At 36.4% G+C, this 26,393-nt stretch overlaps 1 protein-coding gene across 1 annotated transcript in view; it reads left to right on the top strand.

Moving 5' to 3' along the window:
• PDE1B (phosphodiesterase 1B) overlaps positions 1–26,393 on the top strand; it is a 276,806-nt gene that overhangs the window by 121,394 nt on the left and 129,019 nt on the right. The window contains exons 2-3 of the mRNA XM_053708266.1: positions 23,263–23,376; positions 25,349–25,531. Of these exons, the coding sequence (XP_053564241.1) occupies positions 23,263–23,376; positions 25,349–25,531 (297 nt within the window). The remainder of the gene's footprint in view (positions 1–23,262; positions 23,377–25,348; positions 25,532–26,393) is intronic.

The raw sequence follows: 26,393 nt of genomic DNA, 5'->3' as shown, positions 1-26,393 counted from the left end.
ATAGAGGCCATAGACTTAATCAGTTCAAATATACAAACTTGTTTATTAGATGACATAAAAACATGAAAACAGTAATATCAGTCAGATGCATTTCATAATAAAATAACGTTAGCATTAATTATAAACAGTCAGCTTTATTAATGCTAACATTAATGTTATAAGCAAGTGTCATTTAATCACATTTAAATTCACCCTTAATATTCCTAAACATATTATTACAGGCTTATAAGGTTTATACCAAACTACATAAACTAAAAAAAGAAGCAAACCAGTTAAGAGAGACACAAAAATAATAATAAAATCTAGGTACTACAATTGTAGACAGAAGAAGGTTAATGAACACAGGAAATTCTATCCAAAACTTTTACAATTATCCAGAAAATGTTCCATGTTGCCACTTTGTACTTGCGTCTTTACAACAGCTACACCATAAAACTGCGGTATGTATCATTAGATATATGGTTTTTGTAAAAGTAATAAAGGTGTAATTGGTATTGATCCTCCACTATTGTAACAAAATCCTCTTTTACAAGGGTGTTTAGGTTGTGCCTGTACACTGTAGACATATGTATTCATTTTTAGACAAATGCTAATATGAATGATTTGTCACTATTTTTAGAATTCATCATAAATACTTAAAATGAGCCGTTACTTTAAGAAGCCAAGGAACAAATAAATGTAAACCTCCCCTCTCATATACTTTATCTCCCAATATCCTGAACACTGCTGACATTTAAATTACATTTGGCTGTAACTTTTTTCTCTTGAAAAACCAAAAGCCCCATTTTTCCATTGGTATCAGAGGGTTTGGCATCTTAGCTAATATTTACTGTGTCCTGGCTCTTAATCCCTAGTGCTTCCTTTCCACTCAATGACAAAGAAAAAAGAAGCCATAGGGAATAGAATTCTTCATGCATCTGAGGTTCAGGCAGTTGGAAGTATGGTATAGGGCATGGTGGCATAACACCACATGCTTTTTGGCATCAAGCCTTGGGCATGTATGTCACATTTTTGCCACACATATTTTTGGCACTAAAACATTGGTTTCAGAATACAAAAGTCTGTTAGAAAGGAAATCACAATACACCTCTCTTTAGTGTCTGTGGGCCCCTTACTTTATTTGTTGCATTTCATTCTGAGCAACATCTCTTTTGGAGTAGAAAAATGCATATGAGCACAACAATGTGCATAACTTGGTTTAGTGAGCCTGGATATTCCTTTGCTCTGCACAGCAAGCCTGTACGCTGGCTGATATAACAGCCATGTCATAATCACAGGTACCATCTATTCAATTAGTTGCAAGCTGAAAGCGTAAAAAGGAAAATCAATTTTTGAACGGCTGGTGGCTCAGGGCAAGGACACACTGAAGGAGACAACGTGCCGGGAAAACATATGAAGCAGCCCAGCATGGGCACAATCATGGCAACAATTTTAAATGGGCTGGCCCAAAATCTGCACTTTTAAGCTACGTTTGTGATGCTATTTGTAGTTGATCGGAAGCTTTTATGAGCTGTCATCTTTGCTTTATGTTGTACATAAAATATCTGTTTCCTGAAGGTGCTATTTCGCAAATTCTGAAGGAATCCATTTTCTTAACATTTTGCTATTCATACTGCAGAGTGACATTGTGTCAGACAGACATAGAGATGTATGGGACAAATTGGTGTCCTTTCCACCTCTAAAGGACTTATAGAGACAATAACTGAATGGAACAGAAGCTTCTGATATATTAACATGATTACTTATAAGGACAGGCTTCATAGCCTTAAAGGACAGTGAAGCCCAAGCTTAAATACAAAATATATCTGCTATTGCTGTAACTTGCAAAATCGTACTTCTCTTTCCAGTTACTGTAGACCATATACATATTGCAGTTATTGGAATAGTGTGCACAGGATGATGCTTCACAATCTTATATTTCACCTTAGAACAGCATCTGATTGGCCACCACAAAAGAGACCAAGGACAAAAATTTAATTGGGTTTTCAAGGGGTAGATTTCTGCACTGTTCACTAAAATTAACACCCTGCACATTTTGCAAGTTTTAAATGTTTTTTTTAAAACATGTTTATATTTTTCCATTGCAGTGCTTGATTACTTATTTACGCTTAGATTATGAGTTTTTGTCGGTAATGGTGTGCGGTGCTAACGAGCCTTTTTTTCTCACCGCTCACTTAAGACAACGCTGGTATTATGAGTTTTCTGCAAGCCGGCGTTAGCCTCAGAAAAGTGAGCATTGAGCAAAATTTAGCTCCACATCTCACCTCAATACCAGCGTTGCTTAAGTCAGTGGTGAGCGGTGAACGTGCTTGTGCACGATTTCCCCATAGGAAACAATGGGGCTGAGCTGGCTGAAAAAAACCCTAACACCTGCAAAAAAGCAGCGTTCAGCTCCTAACGCAGCCCCATTGTTTCCTATGGGGAAATAAAAGTTATGTCTATACCTAACACCCTAACATGAACCCCGAGTCTAAACACCCCTAATATTACACTTATTAACCCCTAATCTGCCGCCCCCGACATCGTCTCCACCTACATTATATTATTAACCCCTAATCTGCCGCTCCGGACACCGCCGCAACCTACATTATCCCTATGAACCCCTAATCTGCTGCCCCCAACATTGCTGAACCCTACATTATATTTATTAACCTCTAATCTGCCCCCCCCCAACGTCGCCGCAACTATATTAAATTTATTAACCGCCAACTCACCGCCACTATAATAAATGTATTTACCCCTAAACCTAGGTCTAACCCTAACACCCCCCTAACTTAAATATAATTTAAATACATCTAAATAAATTTACTTTAATTAACTAAATTAATCCTATTTAAAAATAAATACTTACCTGTAAAATAAACCCTAAGCTAGCTACAATATAACTAATAGTTACATTGTAGCCATCTTAGGGTTTATTTTTACTTTACAGGCAACTTTGTATTTATTTTAACTAGGTAGAATAGTTATTAAATAATTATTAACTATTTAATAACTACCTAGTTAAAATAAGTACAAATTTACCTGTAAAATAAACCCTAACCTAAGTTACAATTACACTTAACACTACACTATAATTAAATTCATTACCTAAACTAACTACAATTAATTGCAATTAAATTAAATAAACTAAATTACTAAAAAAATACACTAAATTAAAAATAAAATAAAAAAGAAATTACAATTTTTTAAACTAATTACACCTAATCTAATCCCCCTAATAAAATAAAAAGCCCCCCAAAATATAAAAAATCCCTACCCTATACTAAATTACAAATAGAAATTAAAAGTGCTTTTTGCAGGGCATTGTCCCAAAGTAATCAGCTCTTTTACCTGTAAAAAAAAATACAATACCCCCCAACATTAAAACCCACCACCCACATACCCAACCCTACTCTAACCCCCCCCAAACCCCCCTTAATAAAACCTAACACTACCCCTTGAAGATCACCCTACCTTGAGATGTCTTCACCCAGCCGGGCACAAGTGGACCTCCAGAGGGGCAGAGGTCTTCATCCGATCTGGCCAGAAGAGGACATCCAGACCGGCAGAAGTCTTCATCCAGGCGACATCTTCTATCTTCTTTCATCCGGAGCGGAGCGGGTCCATCTTGAAGACATCCGACGCGGAGCATCCTCTTCCATCCGACGGCGACTGAAGAATGAAGGTTCCTTTAAGTGACGTCATCCAAGATGGCGTCCCTTCAATTCCAATTGGCTGATAGAATCCTATCAGCCAATCGGAATTAAGGTAGGAAAAATCCTATTTGCTGATGCAATCAGCCAATAGAATTGAAGTTCAATCCTATTGGCTGGTCCAATCAGCCAATAGGATTGAGCTCGCATTCTATTGGCTGTTCCAATCAGCCAATAGAATGCAAGCTCAATTCTATTAGCTGATTGCATCAGCCAATAGGATTTTTCCTACCTTAATTCCGATTGGCTGATAGGATTCTATCAGCCAATTGGAATTGAAGGGACGCCATCTTGGATGATGTCACTTAAAGGAACTTTCATTCTTCAGTTGCCGTCGGATGGAAGACGATGCTCCACGTCAGATGTCTTCAAGATGGACCCGCTCTGCTCCGGATGGATGAAGATAGAAGATGCCGCCTGGATGAAGACTTCTGCCGGTCTGGATGTCCTCTTCTGGCCAGATCGGATGAAGACTTCTGCCCCTCTGGAGGTCCACTTGTGCCCGGCTGGGTGAAGACGTTGCAAGGTAGGGTGATCTTCAAGGGGGTAGTTTAAGGTTTTATTAAGGGGGGTTTGGGTGGGTTTTAGAGTAGGGTTGGGTGTGTGGGTAGTGGGTTTTAATGTTGGGGGGTATTGTATTTTTTTTTTACAGGTAAAAGAGCTGATTACTTTGGGGCAATCTCCCGCAAAAAGCCCTTTTAAGGGCTATTTGTAATTTAGAATATGGTAGGGAATTTTATTATTTTGGGGGGCTTTTTCATTTTATTAGGGGGATTAGAGTAGGTGTAATTAGCTTAAAAAAATTGTAATTATTTTTTTATTTTCTGTAAATTAGTGATTTTTTTTGTACTTTAGTTTATTTAATTTGATTGTAGTTAATTGTAGTTAGTTTATGTAATTAATTTAATGATAGTGTAGTGTTAGGTGTAATTGTAATTTAAGTTAGGATTTTTTTTACAGGTAAATTTGTACTTATTTTAACTAGGTAGCTATTAAATAGTTAATAACTATTTAATAACTATTCTACCTAGTTAAAATAAATACCAAGTTGTCTGTAAAATAAATATAAATCCTAAGCTAGCTACAATGTAACTATTAGTTATATTGTAGCTATCTTAGGGTTTATTTTATCGGTAAGTATTTAGTTTTAAATAGGAATAATTTATTTAATTTTAGTTATTTTATTTCATTTTATTTAAATTATATTTAAGTTGGGGGGGGTAGACTTAGGGTTAGACTTAGGTTTAGGGGTTAATAAATTTAATATAGTAGCAGCAACGTTGGGGGCGGCAGATTAGGGGTTAATAAATGTAGATAGGTGTCGGCGATGTTAGGGATGGCAGATTAGGGGTTAATAAAATTTAACAAGTGTTTGCGAGGTGGGAGTGTGGCGGTTTAGGGGTTAATATATTTATTAAAGTGGCGGCGATGTCCGGTCGGCAGATTAGGGGTTAAAAATTTTACTTACGTTTTTGCAATGTGGGGGGGAGCTCGGTTTAGGGGTTAATAGGTAGTTTATGGGTGTTAGTGTACTTTTTAGCACTTTAGTTAAGAGTTTTATGTTACGGCGTTAGCCCAGAAAACTCTTAAAGGGACACTGAACCCAAATTTTTTCTTTCATGATTCAGAGCATGCAATTTTAAGCAACTTTCTAATTTACTCCTATTATCAAATTTTCTTTGTTCTCCTGCTATCTTTATATGAAAAAGAAGGCATCTGAGCTTTTTTCTTGGTTCAGACTCTGGACAGCAGTTTTTGATTGGTGGATGAATTTATCCACCAATCAGCAAGGACAACCTAGGTTGTTCACCAAAAATGGTCCGGCATCTAAACTTACATTCTTGCATATCAAATAAAGATACCAAGAGAATAAAGAACATTTGATAATAGGAGTAAATTAGAAAGTTGCTTAAAATGTCATGCTCTATCTGAATCACAAAAGAAAAAATTTTGTTCAGTGTCCCTTTAACTACTGACTTTTTAATGCGGTAGGAGTCTGGACAGGAGAGGGTCTACCGCTCACTTTTTCCAGCAATCGTAATACCAACGTTAGTAATATCCCATTAAAAAGATAGAATACGCAATTGACGAAAGGGGATTTGCGGTATGCGAAAATCGCGGAAAAAATTGAGCCGCCTGACTTGTAATACCAGCGGGTGTTAAAAAGCAACGTTGGGACCCTTCCACGCTGCTTTATAAGGCTAACGCAAGACTCGTAATCTAGGCGATAGGCAGATAAACTGACCTTAAAGGGATACTAAATCCAATTTTTTTCTTTCATGATTCAGAGTATGCAATTTTAAGCAACTTTCTAATTTATTCCTAGGGGCCGATTTATCATCGGTCTGTTCGACATGATCCACTCAGCGGATACGCTGTCGGCATTTATAATTGCACAAGCAGTTCTTGTAAACTGCTTGTGCAATGCCACTCCCTGCAGATTTACGGCCAATTGGCCACTAGCAAGGGGTGTCAATCAGCCCGATCGTATGGGATCGGGCGGATTGATGTCCGCAACCTCAGAGCAGGTGGACCAGTTAAGGAGCAGCGGTACGCTGCAACATAACTGCTGTTTCCGGCAAGCCTGAAGGTTCGCGCGGAAATTGCTAAATCGGCACCCTATTATCAATTTTTCTTCATTCTCTTGCTATCTTTATTTGAAAAGCAAGAGTGTAAGCTTATGAGCTGGCTAAATGTGGCCCCCAATCAGCAAGCATTATCTAGGGTGCTGAACCAAAAATGGTCCAGCTCCTTAGCTTAGAATTCTGCTTTTTCAAATAAAGATACCAAAAGAATGAAGAAAAATTGATAATAGGAGTACATTAGAAAGTTGCTTAAAATTGCATGCACTATCTGAATCATGACAGATTTTTGGTATATTTGCTAGTGACAAAATCAGAAAAAACAGAGATACCCATCAAAGTCATGACAATGGTCACAGGAAGTGATTTGCAAATGTGTTACTTTACAGCAAAATGTAATAGATATTTGGAATAGACTTTTGTATAAATTGGTACAGACAAACATAGAAGAGTAATTCTGAGAAATGCATAACATTTTCCTGAGGGTGACCTATCATTTATATTTTTGAAAGGTTGATGAGTGGACTAGATAGATTTACTGTTCAGCAGCAGCCATAAAAACCTATACTTTTCTAAAAAAATATCCATTAGGATGATAGTGACAGAATTATTGTCATATTTATTGTGGCATCCTCTCTTTGTTTTATTGTTTCCCCTCAAGCTGAATTTTATGATGCATCGCTCCTACTGACCACTTTTGAACAAAGAAAAAAAAATACTTTTTTAAAGTCTTATGTTATTTCCCCTTCATACATACAAAATAAATAACATTATAGAGTCCTTCTTCTCCTGAGAGCTCATTCTCGCTTTTCATTTTCTTCTTCATTGGTCTTTTCTCTGCATCAAGTAGTAAAAAATAAACACTGGGAAAGGGAAATTATTTTGCTTGACACCAGAACTCTTTAAGGAATACAGGTTTTGGGGCCTCTTTATTAACCCCTTAATGACCAGACCATTTTTCAATTTTCTTACCCTTAATGACAATGGCTATTTTTACATTTCTGCTGTGTTTGTGTTTAGCTGTAATTTTCCTCTTACTCATTTACTTTACCCACACATATTATATACCGTTTTTCTCGTCATTAAATGGACTTTCTAAAGATACCATTATTTTCATCATATCTTATAATTTACTAAAAAAAAAATGATAAAATATGAGGAAAAAATGGAAAAAAACACACTTTTTCTAACTTTGACCCCCAAAATCTGTTACACATCTACAATCACCAAAAAACACCCATGCTAAATAGCTTATAAATTTTGTCTTGAGTTTAGAAATACCCAATGTTTACATGTTCTTTGCTTTTTTTGCAATTTATGGGGCAATAAATAAGTAGCACTTTGCTATTTCCAAACCACTTTTTTTCAAAATTAGCGCTAGTTACTTTGGAACCCTGATATCTGTCAGGAATACCTGAATATCCCTTGACATGTATATATTTTGTTTTAGAAGACATCCCAAAGTATTGATCTAGGCCCATTTTGGTATATTTCATGCCACCATTTCACCGCCAAATGCGATAAAAAAAAAAAAAAAGTTCACTTTTTCACAAATTTTGTCACAAACTTTAGGTTTCCCACTGAAATTATTTACAAACAGCTTCTGCAATTATGGCACAAATGGTTGTAAATGCTTCTCTGGGATCCCCTTTTTCAGAAATAACAGACTTATATGGCTTTGTGGTTGCTTTTTGGTAACTAGAAGGCCGCTAAATGCTGCTGCGCACCACACGTGTATTATGTCCAGGAGTGAAGGGGTTAATTAGGGAGCTTGTAGGGAGCTTGTAGGGTTAATTTTAGCTTTAGTGTAGTGTAGTAGACAACCCCAAGTATTGATCTAGGCCCATTTTGGTATATTTTATGCCACCATTTCACCGCCAAATGCGAGCAAATAAAAAAAAAAAACTTTACATTTTTCACAATTTTAGGTTTCTCAATGAAATTATTTTCAAACAGCTTGTGCTATTATGGCAGAAATTGTTGTAAAAGCTTCTCTGGGATCCCCTTTGTTCAGAAATAGCAGATTTATATGGCTTTGGCGTTGCTTTTTGGTAATTAGAAGGCCGCTAAATGCTGCTGCGCACCACACGTGAATTATGCCCAGCAGTGAAGGGGTTAAATTAGGTAGCTTGTAGGGAGCTTGCAGGGTTAATTTTAGAGATCAGCCTCCCACCTGACACATCCCACCCCCTGATCCCTCCCAAACAGCTCTCTTCCCTCCCCCACCCCACAATTGTTACCGCCATCTTAAGTACTGGCAGAAAGTCTGCCAGTACTAAATAAAAGAGTTTTTTTTTTTTTTTTTTTTTAAATAAAAATTATAAAATATTTTAGTTGTGATGGACCGACCCCTGCCTTAGCACCAACCTCCCTGATCACCCCCTCCAGCTCTCTAACCCTCTCCCCTACCTAATTACCGCCATCTTGGGTACTGGCAGCTGTCTGCCAGTACCCAGTTTGGCCCCACAAACCAAACTATTTTAATGTTATTTATAACTTTTATTTTTATGCTTATTTATTTCTGTAGTGTAGCAGCCCCCCACAATACCCCCACCCCCTCCCAGATCCTTTTAAATGTAAAAAAAAAGAAAAAACTTTTTTCCCCTTCCTTTTTCATTGGTGTCAGTGTGGCTAATGTGCGCATGTGCACGTGCACGCACGCCCACGTGCACGCGCGCGCCCACGTGCACACGCACACCCGCGCATGTGCACGCGCGCATCGTGCACGCGCGCACACACGCTCCCTCCTCCCACCAGACAAAGGCACCATCGGCACCATCACTACCGGTGCAGAGAGGGCCACAGAGTGGCTCTCTCTGCATCGGAGTCTTGTAAAGGGGTATTGCAGGATTCCTCCATATCGAGGCATCACTGCAATACCCTCAGAGCTGCTGGAAGTGATTGTGATCACTTCCAGCACTCTGTTAGACAACTGACGTACCAGGTACGTCCATTGTCATTAACTGCTTGTTAATGCATGACGTACCTGGTACTTCAGTTGTCATTAAGGGGTTAATGTACGAGCGGACATGATGCGATATTGCGTATCATGTCCGCTGCACATCGATAAATGCCGACAGCATACGCTCTTGGCATTTATCATTGCACCAGCAGTTCTTGTGAACTGCTGGTGCAATGCCGCCCCCTGCAGATTCGCGGCCAATCGGCCGCTAGCAGGGGTGTCAATCAACCCAATGGTATTCAATCGGGTTGATTTCTGACGATGTCTGTCCGCTGCCTCAGAGCAGGCAGACAGGTTATGGAGCAGAGGTCTTTAGACCGCTGCTTAATAACTTCTGTTTCCGGCGAGCCTTCAGGAAACACGGGGCATCAAGCTCCGTACAGAGCTTGATAAATATGCCCCTAACTCTAATTTCTGAAAGTGGTATAAATCAGTAATTTTATAAGAATACATATTTTAATTTTGTTGTTTCAAAGTAATCCAGGGATATGCCCTTTAAAATATCTATTATTTCCTTTGCTGAAGCCATTTAGGACAAGATTTATAAAAAGGCGAGCGGACATGATTCGCTGTAGCGAATCCCGTCCGCTTGACCTCGCTAAATTCAGACAGCATACGTTATCAGTATTTAACATTGCACAAGCATTTCTGGTGAAATTCTTATGCAATGCCACCCCCTGCTCACTGGCGGCCAATCAGCTGCTAGCAGGGGCTGTCAATCATCCTGATCGTATCGGATTGGGATGATTTCAGTCCGCCACCTAAATGGTCTTACAACCACTACTTCTTAACTTCTGTTTTACGCGGACCTGAAACGATGGGGCTCCAAAGCAGTATCTGCTGCTTAATTATTATTATTAGTTATTTGTAGAGCACCAACAGATTCCGCAGCGATATAAATTGGGTTCAGTGTCCCTTTGACTTAGGGCAATGCCCTACAAAAGGCCTTTTTAAGGGCTATTGGTAGTATTAGATTAGGGTGTGTTTTTATTTTGGGGGGGCTTTTTTATTTTCATAGGGATTAGGTTTAATTTTTAATTTTTGATCATTTGGTTTATTATTTTATGTAATGTCAGACTTTTTTATTTTTGTAATCTTAGATTAAATTATTATTATTTTTTTAGTAATGTTAGCTTTTTTATTTTAATTGTAATTTAGTATTTGTTAATTTAGGTAATTGGGGTTAATTAAGGGGGTGTTAGATTAGGGGGTTTATTTATTTAATTAGTTATTTGCATTGTGGGGGCTTGGCACATTTAGGGTTAATAGATTTATTAGGATTATTGCGTTGTGTGGGTTTGGCGGATTAGGGGTTTATCGTTTTATTAGGTTTGTTGCGATGTGGGTTAATGGCAGATTAGGGGTTAATATACTTTATTAGGTTTATTGCGATGTGGGTTAATGGCAGATTAGGAGTTAATATACTTTATTAGGTTTATTGCGATGTCGGTTAATGGCGGATTAGGGGTTAATAGTTTTATTAGTTAGATCGTGATGTGGGTGAATTGCGGATTAGGGGTTAATAGTTTTATTAGTCTTATTGCATTGTGGGGGGTTGTCGGTTTAGGGGTTAATACTTTTATTATTAGTCCAGATGTGGTTTTGATGGCGGATATAGGGGTTTTACATTTCAGGTTTATTTTTGGGAGGCGGGTTAGACTTTTACGGAAGATTTGACATATTTTTGTATTTTCTTAGGCCCCGGCAGTTTCTAAAGTGCCTTAAAGGGATAGGAAAGTCAAAATTGTATGATTCACATAGAGGATGTAATTTTAGGACACTTTTAAATTCACTTCTATTTTCAAGTGTGCTTCGTTCTCTTAGTATCCCTTGTTAAAAAATGAATACGCACATATCATACACTAGTGGGAGCTGTTGCTAATTGGTGCCTGCACACATTTGTCTCTTGTGATTGGCTAAATAGATATTTTCAGCTTCCTGTCAGTAGTGCAATGCTGTAACTTCAGCAATGGATAACAAGAGAATGAAGAAAATCTGATAATAGAATTAAATTGGAAGTTGTTTAAAATTGTATGTTCTATCTGAATCATAAAAGAACATTTTGGGATTTACTATCGCTTTAAGTCACTGGCGACTCCAGAAATTTGTATTTACACACATTTCTGGACATCACTAGTTTATCCGACTTACGGCACTTTATGAACTGCCAGGGGGGTAAATGTAATACCCCGATGTGCGTGGTGAAATTACGAGTGGTGTGGGTTTCAGCAGTTGCGCTAAAGCTTGCGCCGTATATGTAATCTTGCCCTTGGTATTTTAAGTGTATAGCTAAATATTTTACCCAAAGCATCTTAAAATGGCCAGACTCATTTAGGGCAACCAACCTATACTCTTAATAAAAAATAGTACATTGCAAGTGGGGAATTAAATGTTGCGCTCAAGTTAAGTCCAACATGCTTCAGAAAATGTTGGCTTTTTAAGAAAAGAACATTATTATTGATGGTATAGCACAGAAACACATGACAAACTCCACTATTTGCACATCATCAACTTTGTGCACCATCAGCTTAGCTCTTGAGCGATATCCAATATGAATTTGAACCCAAAGAAGTGTGTTATCTGAGGGATTTAGCACAGCCACGCTATACAACATGTAGATGTTAGCGTACTTTAGATTATCGCTCAAGTGATAAAAAATAAGCCTGGACCTGTAAAATGAAATCAATAATAGAGCTGCTGTAGAATGTGCTCGAGCAATGTTAATATTTTGGTTTTCCATTAGGGCTATAAGGAGGTTTAGTTTTACGTTTAATATCTTTAAAATCAGTTTGGGTAGAGGTAAATTAACATCAGACATAATTGTATTATGCCAACGGAACCTAGATAAAAGAAATATATATTCTGTATAATGTGATACATGTTACAGAGTATAATGAGGGAAATGCCAAAATCACCCAGAAAAATTACAGTTAGTGGTATGTACACATTTGTCTAAAAGACATGAGATGAGTTCTTAAAGGGAAAACTCAGTGGTGAAATATTTTATTGATTAAATACAGCATAACTCAAATAATGTAGAATTCAAAAAGAATTGTACAAATTTGCTGTCAATGCCACAAGTTTCAAGTTCAGCTTTATTATAATCAATGGAGCAACATCATAACCTTTCTCATAACCTTTCACTTCTCTTCACACAGAACAAGTTCCATAGCGTAGGATATCAGCATCATGCCATTAACCCCTTACAGTACAAATTGATTAAAAAAAAGCTCTGTCTATGAAAAAGTGCATTCTGACATAGGTAAAAATAGAAAAGAATGAGTCCAAACTCATTCACCACCTTAATAAAAACGGTTTTACCACCTTAAATTCAAAAGAGCCTTAATACTCATAGGTATTTGTATTTTTAAGTCTTTTTTTATCAAGGCAAATACACATTTATATCGTTTTGTCTAAAAAAAGACTTAAAAATACAAATACCTATGAGTAATAAGGCTCTTTTGAATTTAAGGTGGTAAAACCGTTTTTATTAAGGTGGTATATATTTTTTAATGCTAGCAAATCTAAAGGTAGACGTCCCTGTTTTTTTAAACATATTATTTCTTTATGCTAAATACCTTTTTGAAATATATGAATGTTTTAGTGAACATAAAAGGTTTATTATTTTGCTGCATAGTTAGTGCTGTATAAACTGACACAGTTGTGTTGTCTAGACTAACACAAATACATTACTGCTATAAATGCTGCTATTTTATTGTTGTTGATATATTGCAACTGTTTTTTAAAATTTGAATATATTTTTTCTATATATGTCCTTTATGCTTAATACCTTTTGAATTTTCTAGTGAACATAAAAGGTTTATTTTTTCTGCATAATTAGTGCTGTATAAACTGACACAGTTGTGCTGTTTAGACTAACACAGATATATTATTGCTATAAATGCTACTATTACATTGTTGTTGATATATTGCTGCGGTTTGTTAAAACTGTTGTTACAAACGCTGCTATTACATTGTTGTTGATATACTGCAACTGTTTTTTTAATTTGAATATATTTGTTTCTATATATAAAAACATAATTTATGTAAGAACTTACCTGATAAATTCATTTCTTTCATATTAGCAAGAGTCCATGAGCTAGTGACGTATGGGATATACATTCCTACCAGGAGGGGCAAAGTTTCCCAAACCTCAAAATGCCTATAAATACACCCCTCACCACACCCACAAATCAGTTTAACGCATAGCCAAGAAGTGGGGTGATAAGAAAAAAGTGTGAAAGCATAAAAAATAAGGAATTGGAATAATTGTGCTTTATACAAAAAAATCATAACCACCACAAAAAAGGGTGGGCCTCATGGACTCTTGCTAATATCAAAGAAATGAATTTATCAGGTAAGTTCTTACATAAATTATGTTTTCTTTCATGTAATTAGCAAGAGTCCATGAGCTAGTGACGTATGGGATAATGAATACCCAAGATGTGGATCTTCCACGCAAGAGTCACTAGAGAGGGAGGGATAAAATAAAGACAGCCAATTCCGCTGAAAATAATCCACACCCAAAACAAAGTTTAAATCTTATAATGAAAAAAACTGAAATTATAAGCAGAAGAATCAAACTGAAACAGCTGCCTGAAGTACTTTTCTACCAAAAACTGCTTCAGAAGAAGAAAACACATCAAAATGGTAGAATTTAGTAAAAGTATGCAAAGAAGACCAAGTTGCTGCTTTGCAAATCTGATCAACCGAAGCTTCATTCCTAAATGCCCAGGAAGTAGAAACTGACCTAGTAGAATGAGCTGTAATCCTTTGAGGCGGAGTTTTACCCGATTCGACATAAGCATGATGAATCAAAGACTTTAACCAAGACGCCAAAGAAATGGCAGAGGCCTTCTGACCTTTCCTAGAACCGGAAAAGATAACAAATAGACTAGAAGTCTTTCGGAAATTTTTAGTAGCTTCAACATAATATTTCAAAGCTCTAACTACATCCAAAGAATGCAACGATCTTTCCTTAGAATTCTTAGGATTAGGACACAATGAAGGAACCACAATTTCTCTACTAATGTTGTTAGAATCCACAACCTTAGGTAAAAATTTAAAAGAAGTTCGCAACACCGCCTTATCCTGATGAAAAATCAGAAAAGGAGACTCACAAGAAAGAGCAGATAATTCAGAAACTCTTCTAGCAGAAGAGATGGCCAAAAGAAACAAAACTTTCCAAGAAAGTAATTTAATGTCCAGCGAATGCATAGGTTCAAACGGAGGAGCTTGAAGAGCCCCCAGAACCAAATTCAAACTCCAAGGAGGAGAAATTGACTTAATAACAGGTTTTATATGAACCAAAGCTTGTACAAAACAATGAATATCAGGAAGACTAGCAATCTTTCTGTGAAAAAGAACAGAAAGAGCAGAGATTTGTCCTTTCAAGGAACTTGCAGACAAACCTTTATCCAAACCATCCTGAAGAAACTGTAAAATTCTAGGAATTCTAAAAGAATGCCAAGAAAAATGATGAGAAAAACACCAAGAAATGTAAATCTTCCAGACTCGATAATATATCTTCCTAGATACAGATTTACGAGCCTGTAACATAGTATTAATCACAGAGTCAGAGAAACCTCTATGACTGAGAATCAAGCGTTCAATCTCCATACCTTCAAATTTAAGGATTTGAGATCCTGATGGAAAAAAGGACCTTGCGATAGAAGGTCTGGTCTTAACGGAAGAGTCCACGGTTGGCAAGTGGCCATCCGAACAAGATCCGCATACCAAAACCTGTGAGGCCATGCTGGAGCCACCAGCAGAACAAACGAGCACTCCTTTAGAATCTTGGAAATTACTCTTGGAAGAAGAACTAGAGGCGGAAAGATATAGGCAGGATGATACTTCCAAGGAAGTGACAATGCATCCACTGCCTTTGCCTGAGGATCCCTGGATCTGGACAGATACCTGGGAAGCTTCTTGTTTAGATGAGAAGCCATCAGATCTATTTCTGGAAGTCCCCACATTTGAACAATCTGAAGAAATACCTCTGGGTGAAGAGACCATTCGCCCGGATGTAACGTTTGGCGACTGAGATAATCCGCTTCCCAATTGTCTATACCTGGGATATGAACCGCAGAAATTAGACAGGAGCTGGATTCTGCCCATACCAGTATTCGAGATACTTCTTTCATAGCCAGAGGACTGTGAGTCCCTCCCTGATGATTGACATATGCCACGGTTGTGACATTGTCCGTCTGAAAACAAAAGAACGACTCTCTCTTTAGAAGAGGCCATGACTGAAGAGCTCTGAAAATTGCACGGAGTTCCAAAATATTGATTGGTAATATCACCTCCTGAGATTCCCAAACCCGTTGTGCTGTCAGAGACCCCCAAACAGCTCCCCAACCTGTCAGACTTGCATCTGTTGAAATCACAGTCCAGGTCGGAAGAACAAAAGAAGCCCCCTGAACTAAACAATGGTGGTCTGTCCACCACGTCAAAGAGTGTCGTACAATCGATTTTAAAGATATTAATTGAGATATCTTTGTATAATCCCTGCACCACTGGTTCAGCATACAGAGTTGAAGAGGTCGCATGTGAAAACGAGCAAAGGGGATCGCGTCCGATGCAGCAGTCATAAGAACTAGAATTTCCATGCATAAGGCTACCGAAGGGAATGATTGAGACTGAAGGTTTCGACAAGCTGAAACCAATTTTAGACGTCTCTTGTCTGTCAGAGACAGAGTCATGGACACTGAATCTATCTGGAAACCTAAAAAGGTTACCCATGTCTGAGGAATCAATTAACTTTTTGGTAAATTGATCCTCCAACCATGTTCTCAAAGAAACAATACAAGTCAATTCGTATGAGATACTGCTAAATGTGAAGACTGAGCAAGTACCAAGATATCGTCCAAATAAGGAAATACCACAATACCCTGTTCTCTGATTACAGACAGAAGGGCACCGAGAACCTTTGTAAAAATCCTTGGAGCTGTTGCTAGGCCAAACGGCAGAGCCACAAACTGGTAATGCTTGTCTAGGAAAGAGAATCTCAGAAACTGATAGTGATCTGGATGAATCGGAATATGCAGATATGCATCCTATAAATCTATTGTGGACATATAATGCCCTTGCTGAACAAAAGGCAGAATAGTCCTTATAGTTACCATTTTGAATGTTGGTATAATACATAATGATTCAATATTTTTAAATCCAGAACTGGTCTGAAGGAATTCTCCTTCTTTGGTACAATGAAGAGATTTGAGTAAAACCCCAGCCCCTGTTCCAGAACTGGAACTGGCATAATTACTCCAGCCAACTCTAGATCTGAAACACATTTCAGAAATGCTTGAGCCTTCACTGGATTTACTGGGACACGGGAAAGAAAAAATCTTCTTGCAGGAGGCCTTATCTTGAAGCCTATTCTTTACCCTTGTGAAACAATGTTCTGAATCCAAAGATTGTGAATCGAATTGATCCAAATTTCTTTGAAAAATCGTAATCTGCCCCCTACCAGCTGGGCTGGAATGAGGGCCGCACCTTCATGTTGACTTGGTTGCTGGCTTTGGCTTTCTAAAAGGCTTGGATTTATTCCAGACTGGAGATGGTTTCCAAACTGATACCGCTCCTGTAGGGGAAGGATCAGGCTTTTGTTCCTTATTGTGACGAAAGGAACGAAAACGATTAGTAGACCTAAATTTACCTTTAGATTTTTTATCCTGTGGTAAAAAAGTTCCTTTCCCCCCAGTAACAGTTGAAATAATAGAATCCAACTGCGAACCAAATAATTTATTACCCTGGAAAGAAAGGGAAAGCAAAGTTGACTTAGAAGACATATCAGCATTCCAAGTTTTAAGCCATAAAGCTCTTCTAGCTAAAATAGCTAGAGACATATACCTGACATCAACCCTAATGATATCAAAGATGGCATCACAAATAAAATTATTAGCATGTTGAAGAAGATTAACAATGCTATGATAATTATGATCTGTTACTTGTTGCGCTAAAGCTTCTAACCAAAAAGTTGAAGCTGCAGCAACATCCGCTAAAGATATAGCAGGTCTAAGAAGATTACCTGAACATAAGTAAGCTTTTCTTAGAAAGGATTCAATTTTCCTATCTAAAGGATCCTTAAAGGAAGTACTATCTGCCGTAGGAATAGTAGTACGTTTAGCAAGAGTAGAGATAGCCCCATCAACCTTAGGGATTTTGTCCCAAAACTCTAATCTGTCAGATGGCACAGGATATAATTGCTTAAAACCTTTAGAAGGAAAAAATGAATTACCCAAATTATTCCATTCCCTGGAAATTACTTCAGAAATAGCATCAGGGACAGGAAAAACTTCTGGAATAACTACAGGAGATTTAAAAACCTTATTTAAACGTTTAGATTTAGTATCAAGAGGACCAGAATCCTCTATTTCTAATGCAATTAAGACTTCTTTAAGTAAAGAACGAATAAATTCCATTTTGAATAAATATGAAGATTTATCAGCATCAACCTCTGAAACAGAATCCTCTGAACCAGAGGAATCATTATCAGAATCAGAATGATGATGTTCATTTAAAAATTCATCTGAAAAATTAGAAGTTTTAAAAGACCTTTTACGTTTACTAGAAGGAGGAATAACAGACATAGCCTTCTTAATGGATTTAGAAACAAAATCTCTTATGTTAACAGGAACACTCTGAGTATTAGATGTTGATGGAACAACAGGTAATGTAACATTACTAAAGGAAATATTATCTGCATTAACAAGTTTGTCATGACATTCATTACAAACAACAGCTGGAGGAACAGATACCACAAGTTTACAGCAAATACACTTAACTTTGGTAGATCCAGCATCAGGCAGCGATTTTCCAGAAGTATCTTCTGATTCAGGGTCAATCTGAGACATCTTGCAATATGTAATAGAAAAAACAACATATAAAGCAAAATTGATCAAATTCCTTAAATGACAGTTTCAGGAATGGGAAAAAATGCCAGTGAACAAGCTTCTAGCAACCAGAAGAAAATAAACAATGAGACTTAAATAATGTGGAGACAATAATGACGCCCATATTTTTTAGCGCCAAAAAAGACGCCCACATTATTTGGCGCCTAAATGCTTTTAGCGCCAAGAATGACGCCACATCCGGTAACGCCGACACTTTTGGCGCAAAAAAGTAAAAAATGACGCAACTTCCGGTGACAAGTATGACGCCGGAAATAACAAAGAAAATTTTTTGCACCAAAAAAGTCCGCGCCAAGAATGACGCAATAAAATTAATCATTTTCAGCCCCCGCGAGCCTAACAGCCCACAGGGAAAAAAGTCAAATTTTAAGGTAAGAAAAAAATTGATTATTCAAATGCATTATCCCAAATAATGAAACTGACTGTCTGAAATAAGGAATATTGAACATCCTGAATCAAGGCAAATAAATGTTTAAACACAAATATTTAGAACTTTATATAAAAGTGCCCAACCATAGCTTAGAGTGTCACAAAAATAAGACTTACTTACCCCAGGACACTCATCTACATGTAGTAGAAAGCCAAACCAGTACTGAAACGAGAATCAGTAGAGGTAATGGTATATATAAGAGTATAACGTCGATCTGAAAAGGGAGGTAAGAGATGAATCTCTATGACCGATAACAGAGAACCTATGAAATAGACCCCGTAGAAGGAGATCATTGAATTCAAATAGGCAATACTCTCCTCACATCCCTCTGACATTCACTGCACGCTGAGAGGAAAACCGGGCTCCAACCTGCTGCAGAGCGCATATCAACGTAGAATCTAGCACAAACTTAGTTCACCACCTCCATAGGAGGCAAAGTTTGTAAAACTGATTTGTGGGTGTGGTGAGGGGTGTATTTATAGGCATTTTGAGGTTTGGGAAACTTTGCCCCTCCTGGTAGGAATGTATATCCCATACGTCACTAGCTCATGGACTCTTGCTAATTACATGAAAGAAATATGAAATTATCTTTATAGTCAGAAGTCAATACATATATGTCCCTATACATATGTAAATGTGTAACCTGTTGACCTCTCCAAAAGAATGATTGGAGTCTTAATGAATCAATGCCATGGAAGTTAATAAACCTCTAGTTTGTTTCCTGTTGCCATTTTAGTGTGTTTAACAATATGCAAGCATATAAACTGTTGGAAATAGCCACAAAATAATGAAAAAGATGTCTAAAATCCTCTTTCAAGTGCCTTGATAAACCAAAAATGATCTTAAAAAGCTGTTGAAAAGTGACCTTAATTTTTTTTGTTCTATATGGAAAATATAACTTTTATTGAGCATCTAAAAAGCCTTTTGCGAGTATCAGAAGAAATTGTGCTATTATGTTTGAACCTTTTTGGCCTGAACAATTGCTAATTATAGATTGTGATCAAGGCCCAAGTGTCATAATGAAAGAAGCACAATTAAAGAAACACTTTATAAAAAAAAATCCTATTGAACATTAGACAGAGCAGCATCTAAATATGTTCAATATAATTTTTTTTCATGAAAAATATGTAAAGTAAAAGTTGTTTCAATGGAAACCAAACAACTATCTACTAATGACAATGGTCTGATAGGCACTTTCTACTAATGCTGATTGGCTGACTGACACTTCCTGCTTATGTTAGTTGGTTGATAGTGCTTATCAGACAATGACCATTAGTATATATATAACTTGTGTATGTTAGTTTTCATTTGAATGTAAAGGATCATCAAACACTAAATACATGTTAGACACAATGGGGTAGATTTACCAAGCAGCAAATGCTGCAATCTACCCCTGATGTTAACTCATCCACCAACCGCTGCTCCTTAACTCATCCACCAACTCAGAGGGCTCGCGCAGAAACAGCTGTATTCGCAGCTTCTTAAATCTGTCCCTAAAAGTCAAATGGTCAACAGCCTTTGGAATGTTTAAGGGGCTTTTAGTCACTAATCTATTTTATTTGGGAAGGGTAAGCTAATTTATGGTTACTAGCATTTTAATATTGAAGGTTTAGAAGTATAAAGTGAAATATTTACAACAAATACTTAATATGTTATCATTTGTAATGTATAATTTTATATTATTAAACAGTAAATTTAATGTTATTATATTTTAATACCCTATTACTATTATTTTAACATAATATATGTATTTCATTTTTATAATGCATGTATAACAATTCCAAGGATATGCGTATATTGTATTAACTAAATTAATATGTATTAAAGTAATTTAACTAGCCCTTCATGTCCAAATTGCCTTAATAAAGAGTGAAATGTGTTATCTATCTTTACACCTGAAGCTTGCTAAACCTGCATGAACAAGTGAGCTGCTATTCTCAGAAGGCTCACTTGAACTGACTGGTGTTTTTAATTAATAAAATGTTATGTGAAGCCAAGACAATATTTTCATTAACACTCTTTTAAGTTGTCGCTAGTCTAATATGGTTATGCTACAAAGAAACAACAGTTATTAATAACATTCTTAATAAAAAAATGTTTATAATTTCTCTAAGGCATTTAAATTAGGCTTTACCTTGAAATACAATTATTTTAGAAATCTTTTCCTTAAAAAGGCATAGAAGCAGAGCTTCATACAAGCATCTAAAAATTAATATTGAATGACAAACACAAGTTATTTAAACATCCGTACTATACATCTAAGGACAATAATGTCAAAATATACCATAGTAAAATAATGCACTAATTCAACATGTAAAAAACTACAATTAATTTATACTTTCATTTATTAGCTAATAATCAATTCAATAGATCCGAGATTGCCCCAGCAAAACAGATGTAGTTGTTTTTGCTGTAGCTTTGTCTAAAAATCTTCATACGGCTTCTACTTAAAAATGATATTATTTTTATTTCTTCATAGATCAAAATGTACTGAACTGATTTACATAAAACTGTGTGTGTTTATTCTGATTGCAATTCCAAGCCCATTTTATTCAGCCATTTTGAAGTTATATGATTTTGAAAAAAACAACATCAAAGGGTTGCTTAAAGGGACAGTCTACTTGAAAAATGTCATTGTTTAAAAAAATAGATAATCCCTTTATTACTCATTCCCCAGTTTTGCATAACCAACACTGTTATATTAAAATATTTTTTTTACCTCTGTGATTACCTTGTATCTAAATATCTGCAGACTGCCCCTTCATTTCAGTTCTTTTGACAAACTTGCATTTTAGCCAATCAGTGCTGAGTCATAAATAACTCCAGGGGAGTAAGCACAATGTTATCTATATGGCACACATAAAGTTGTACTTTCTAACTGTGAAAAACTGTCAACATGCACTGAGATAAAAGGCACCATTCAACGGCTTACAAATCTCTTAGAGCCTACCTAGGTTTAGCTTTCAACAAGAATACCAAGAGAAAAAAGCAAATTTGACGATAAAAGTATATTGGAAAGTTGTTTAAAATTGCATGTCCTGTCTGAATCATGAAAGTTTAATTTTGAATTGACTGTCCCTTAAACTGAACTGCAGCTACAGACAGGAAAACCCTGTATGCAAGAAATAAAATAAGGAGTTATTTGACCCCACTTGAAGAAAAACTGAGGTGTCAGGGATTGGGCAAGGGACTTGGAGCAGGAAACAATTATAAATCCCTGTGCAGAAATGAAGATATCTTTACTGGAGTAAGGTATTGAGAAGAAGCTCCTGCCCTGACATCCATTTTTTCTACAGTTGTTGGGTGGTAGCTGTTGCAACTGAGGCAGTGTGCTTGTCCTGATTTCTAGTGGCTTACACATTTTATGATACTAGAGGGTATGTCCTGTTAGGGTTAGGAGAGTCGTTAGATCCTTGGGGAGACACGTTCCTGGTGAAGAGGGGCAAGCATTGTTTTATTTTTGTGAATTCTGTTACTGTAAAATTATATAATGTTTAATAACTACATTTTTATTAAACAAGCTGCTGCCTTTTCATACTTATAATTACATGATCTGTGTTTTACTTATGGGGAAGTGGATAACGAAATCACTTGACAACATGGGGTCAAACAAACACAGTTGAAGATATTAGAATGTGATTGATAAATGGATAGAATATGAAAATGCTATATGGAAGATTTTGTTACTTACAAAATTAGGCTAAGAGAGGACAAGCCCAAACTCTCTTTATGGACCTCTAGTCCAGGATGGGAGTGCCAGACATTGCTGGATATTTTATATTTCTTTAAAGGGGACATTGTTTAATAAATGTACCTGTGCTGTACATTTTGTGGATGTATTTGCCTCTCCACCATCTGTGGATGTTGCCCTTGTCAGGCAAACAAATACCTGGAGGTGGATTTAATAAGCAGCGGATGCAGCTTAATCCGCCCAAAGTTTCCGGTGATCCAGAAACTGAAGTTAAGAAGCAGCTGTGGACTGCAATCATCCGGATCAGATACGATCAAGATGATTGACACCCACTTGCTAGCGGCCGATTGGCAGTGAATGTGCAGGAGGGCATTGCACAAGAATTTCTTGTGAAATGCTTTTGCAATGTTAAATGCCAACAGCGTATGCTGTCAGCATTTAGCGATGCAGGGCAGACATGATTTGCTATAGCCAATCATGTCTGCCCGGGGTTTAATAAATTGATCCCCTGGAATTGACTGAAAGCAACTTGCAATTAATGATAGATTTAATTCCCAATTAAATATCTTTTATTATTTTTTAATGTGAAAATATATTTATAAAACATCTGACTGATGCACTTTTTTATGCATGATAAAAAATGCTTGATTACAATGCCCCTTCAATATGATCTGATATATAGAGTTATTGCTTTACTTGTCAATCCAGTTTTCTGTAGACACTGAACAAATATATCTATGAGTTTATATTTTTATGCTACTAATGGACAGAAATGACCTCTTTAAGAATTCAGTCAAAGATGCTCAGTGCTTAACCTTATCTGGCATAGCAGATTCCAAGTCTGATTAATGCAGGGATAGAAAGAAAAATCTCCTATTTGTCCTCTGCGGGTAAATTATTTGCATGTCAAACACATCTTTCAAAAATGCTATATACAAATTAAGTTTTCAATCATTTTAATCCCCTTTCATGTTCTCTTGTTTTCTGCAGCCTGAAATATATGGTGAAACAACTAGAGAATGGGGAGGTCAACATTGTAGAACTAAAAAAAAACTTGGAGTACACAGCTTCACTGTTGGAGGCAGTATATATTGATGAGACAAGGTGAGTCTTTTTTAGATTATTTATGACTTTACAAACTGCTTTGCTAGGTTAGAATTGTAGGTTAATTGGTGTTTCAGATAATGACTGTAGGAGTGCATCCTGTCTTTCTATTAGACGTAAACCTGTTTTAGAACACTGTCAAATATTCCTTTGTGTGACAACTACATTTTGACCTATCTTGTGCAGATGACAGTAGCTGGGCACTCTAATATCTAATACATATGTGCATATCTATCTATCTATCTATCTATCTATCTATCTATCTATCTATCTATCCATCTATCTATTTGTCTATCTATATCTCTGTCTGTCTGTGTCTGTCTGTCTGTCTCTATCTATTTATCTATCTATTTATCTATCTATCTATCTATCTATCATCTATCATCTGTCTGTCTCTCTGTATCTATCTATCTATCTATCTATCTATCTATCTATCTATCTATCTATCTATCTATCTATCCATCTATCTATTTGTCTATCTATATCTCTGTCTGTCTGTGTCTGTCTGTCTGTCTCTATCTATTTATCTATCTATTTATCTATCTATCTATCTATCTATCATCTATCATCTGTCTGTCTCTCTGTATCTATCTATCTATCTATCTATCTATCTATCTATCTATCTATCTATCTATCATCTATCTATCTATCAATCAATCAATCAATCAATAAATAAATCTATCTATCTATCTGTCTTTATCTATCTATCTATCTATCTATCTGTCTCTCTGTATCTATCTATCTATCTATCTCTCTCTCTATCTATCTATCTATCTATCTATCTATCTATCTATCTATCATCTATCAATCAATCAATAAATATATTTATCTATCTATCTATCTATCTATCTATCTATCTATCTATCTGTCTGTCTGTCTGTCTGTCTGTCTGTCTGTCTTTATCTATCTATCTATCTATCTATCTATCTATCTTTCTGTCTCTCTGTATCTATCTATCTATCTATCTATCTATCTATCTCTCTATCTATCTATCTATCTATTTATCATCTATCTATCAATCAATCAATCAATCAATCAATAAATATATCTATCTGTCTGTCTGTCTGTCTGTCTGTCTGTCTTTATTTATCTATCTATCTATCTATCTTTCTTTCTCTCTGTATCTATCTATCTATCTATCTATCTCTCGATCTATCTATCTATCTATCTATCTATCTATGTGTCTGTCCATCTTTATCTATCTATCTATCTATCTATCTATCTATCTATCTATCTATCAATCTGTTTATTATCCATCTATCTTTTATCTATCTATCTATCTATCTATCTATCTATCTATCTATCTATACATATATACATACAAATAAAAATAGAAAATTTGCAGAACTATTTATTATGAATTTAAATGTGTTTTAACACTTTTTTCTGTGTGTTAATTGTAGCAATACACACAACTCTTGAGACAAATAATTTAGTGATCAATATATACTCTGCTTCCAAAAGTATCAATCATCAGTGATACAATTATTAATGTTCAACATACTGTATAACTAATAAAAATGTTTTTGTATTGCTATCTGAGCTGTTGCTATGACTACAAGTTGGGCTTTTGTTGTGAGTGGGTGGGACCTGTAGGGTTTAAGTTTACTGTATTACACTAAGTTTGTTTTTTTCTAAAGAAGGAGTGCATAGATTATACACAAGACTTCATATAGTCTATTTCAGGACAGCATTCTTTACTCACAACATTTCTGTGTTGAGCCTGAAAATATGTAATATAAATCATAATTATAACAGGTACGTGGAACAGATTTTTAGATGATGTAGTAGTGACACAATAAATTATATTTCAAGCATTTTGAATAGCCAGAGAATTAATTTGGTTTGGATTTTTTAGCAAATAGAAGAATGTGCTTAGCTGGTGGTCTGAAGTCAAAATCTATTTTAATTACCTTTTAAGGCAATAACAGATAAATATATTAATCTATTGGCCATTTTTCCTATCTCCCAGACAAATTCTAGACACAGAAGATGAACTGCCAGAAATCCGTTCAGATGCTGTACCCTCAGAGGTTCGGGACTGGTTGGCCTCCACTTTCACACAACAGACGCGGTCAAGTGGTCGACGATCCGAGGAGAAGCCCAGATTCCGCAGCATTGTTCATGCCGTGCAGGCTGGGATCTTTGTGGAAAGGTGCTCATCCTTCATGCTGTCATAGTGTGGTAATGAAATAGGCATAAACGTGATAAATTATTTATTTATTGTGATTTAGCTTTGTTTGTGTTGTCAGGGTGTTAAATCCTCAATTCAGTCTCATAGAGCAAAACCATGTTGTAATATCTGGAAAATCTAGAAATACAAATGCAAATTTAAAACAAGAAAGTGTTGCAGTTAAATGAAAATGCAACGGTATAAAAATTAAAATCTAAAAATGCATCCTACTCTTTTATTTTGGTATAGATAGATAGAGAGAAAGGAAAAGAGAGATAGGAAGGAAGGAAGGCATTAAGGCACACACCCATAATAGTGCTACTAATTTGTATCATGCCTGGAATCCTTTCTAGCACACAGAGAGGCAAGAGCAGCTCTGACAGAGGCTGTTCTATAGTTAGTGACACCCTAGGCAAAGCTAAAACTTAAGGCCTCTCGTGATGCACAAAATGCAGAAAGCTGCTCAAATAAATGTATTTGTATGAAGTGGATAATTTTCAGGCAAGGTTTGAGAGCTCATAAAATTTGACTTCTGTCTAATTATTCTGCATACTGTCTATGGGGTCTGGTTCTATAAAAATGTTGCTGGCTCAAGGTGAGTGGTGGTTGGAATTTGGCCATTGAAAAACAAAAGCAATTTAACAAGCAGCAGATTCTGCATCATCGCCCCATAGTTAACAGAAGTTAAGAAGCAGCGGTCGTCAGACAGTTGCTTCTTAACTTCTCCGCCACCTTTTAGTTTGGCGGACTGAAATTATACCAATCCGATTATGATCGGGATGATTGACGGCCCCTGCTAGCGGCCGATTGGCTGCAAGGGAGCAGGGGGCGGCATCGCCGGCAT

Source organism: Bombina bombina, chromosome 3 (genome assembly GCF_027579735.1).
Source record: "Bombina bombina isolate aBomBom1 chromosome 3, aBomBom1.pri, whole genome shotgun sequence".
NCBI classification, from domain to species: domain Eukaryota; kingdom Metazoa; phylum Chordata; class Amphibia; order Anura; family Bombinatoridae; genus Bombina; species Bombina bombina.
The sequence above is the reverse complement of the archived record's forward strand: the minus strand, read 5'-3'. Positions and strand labels throughout refer to the sequence as shown.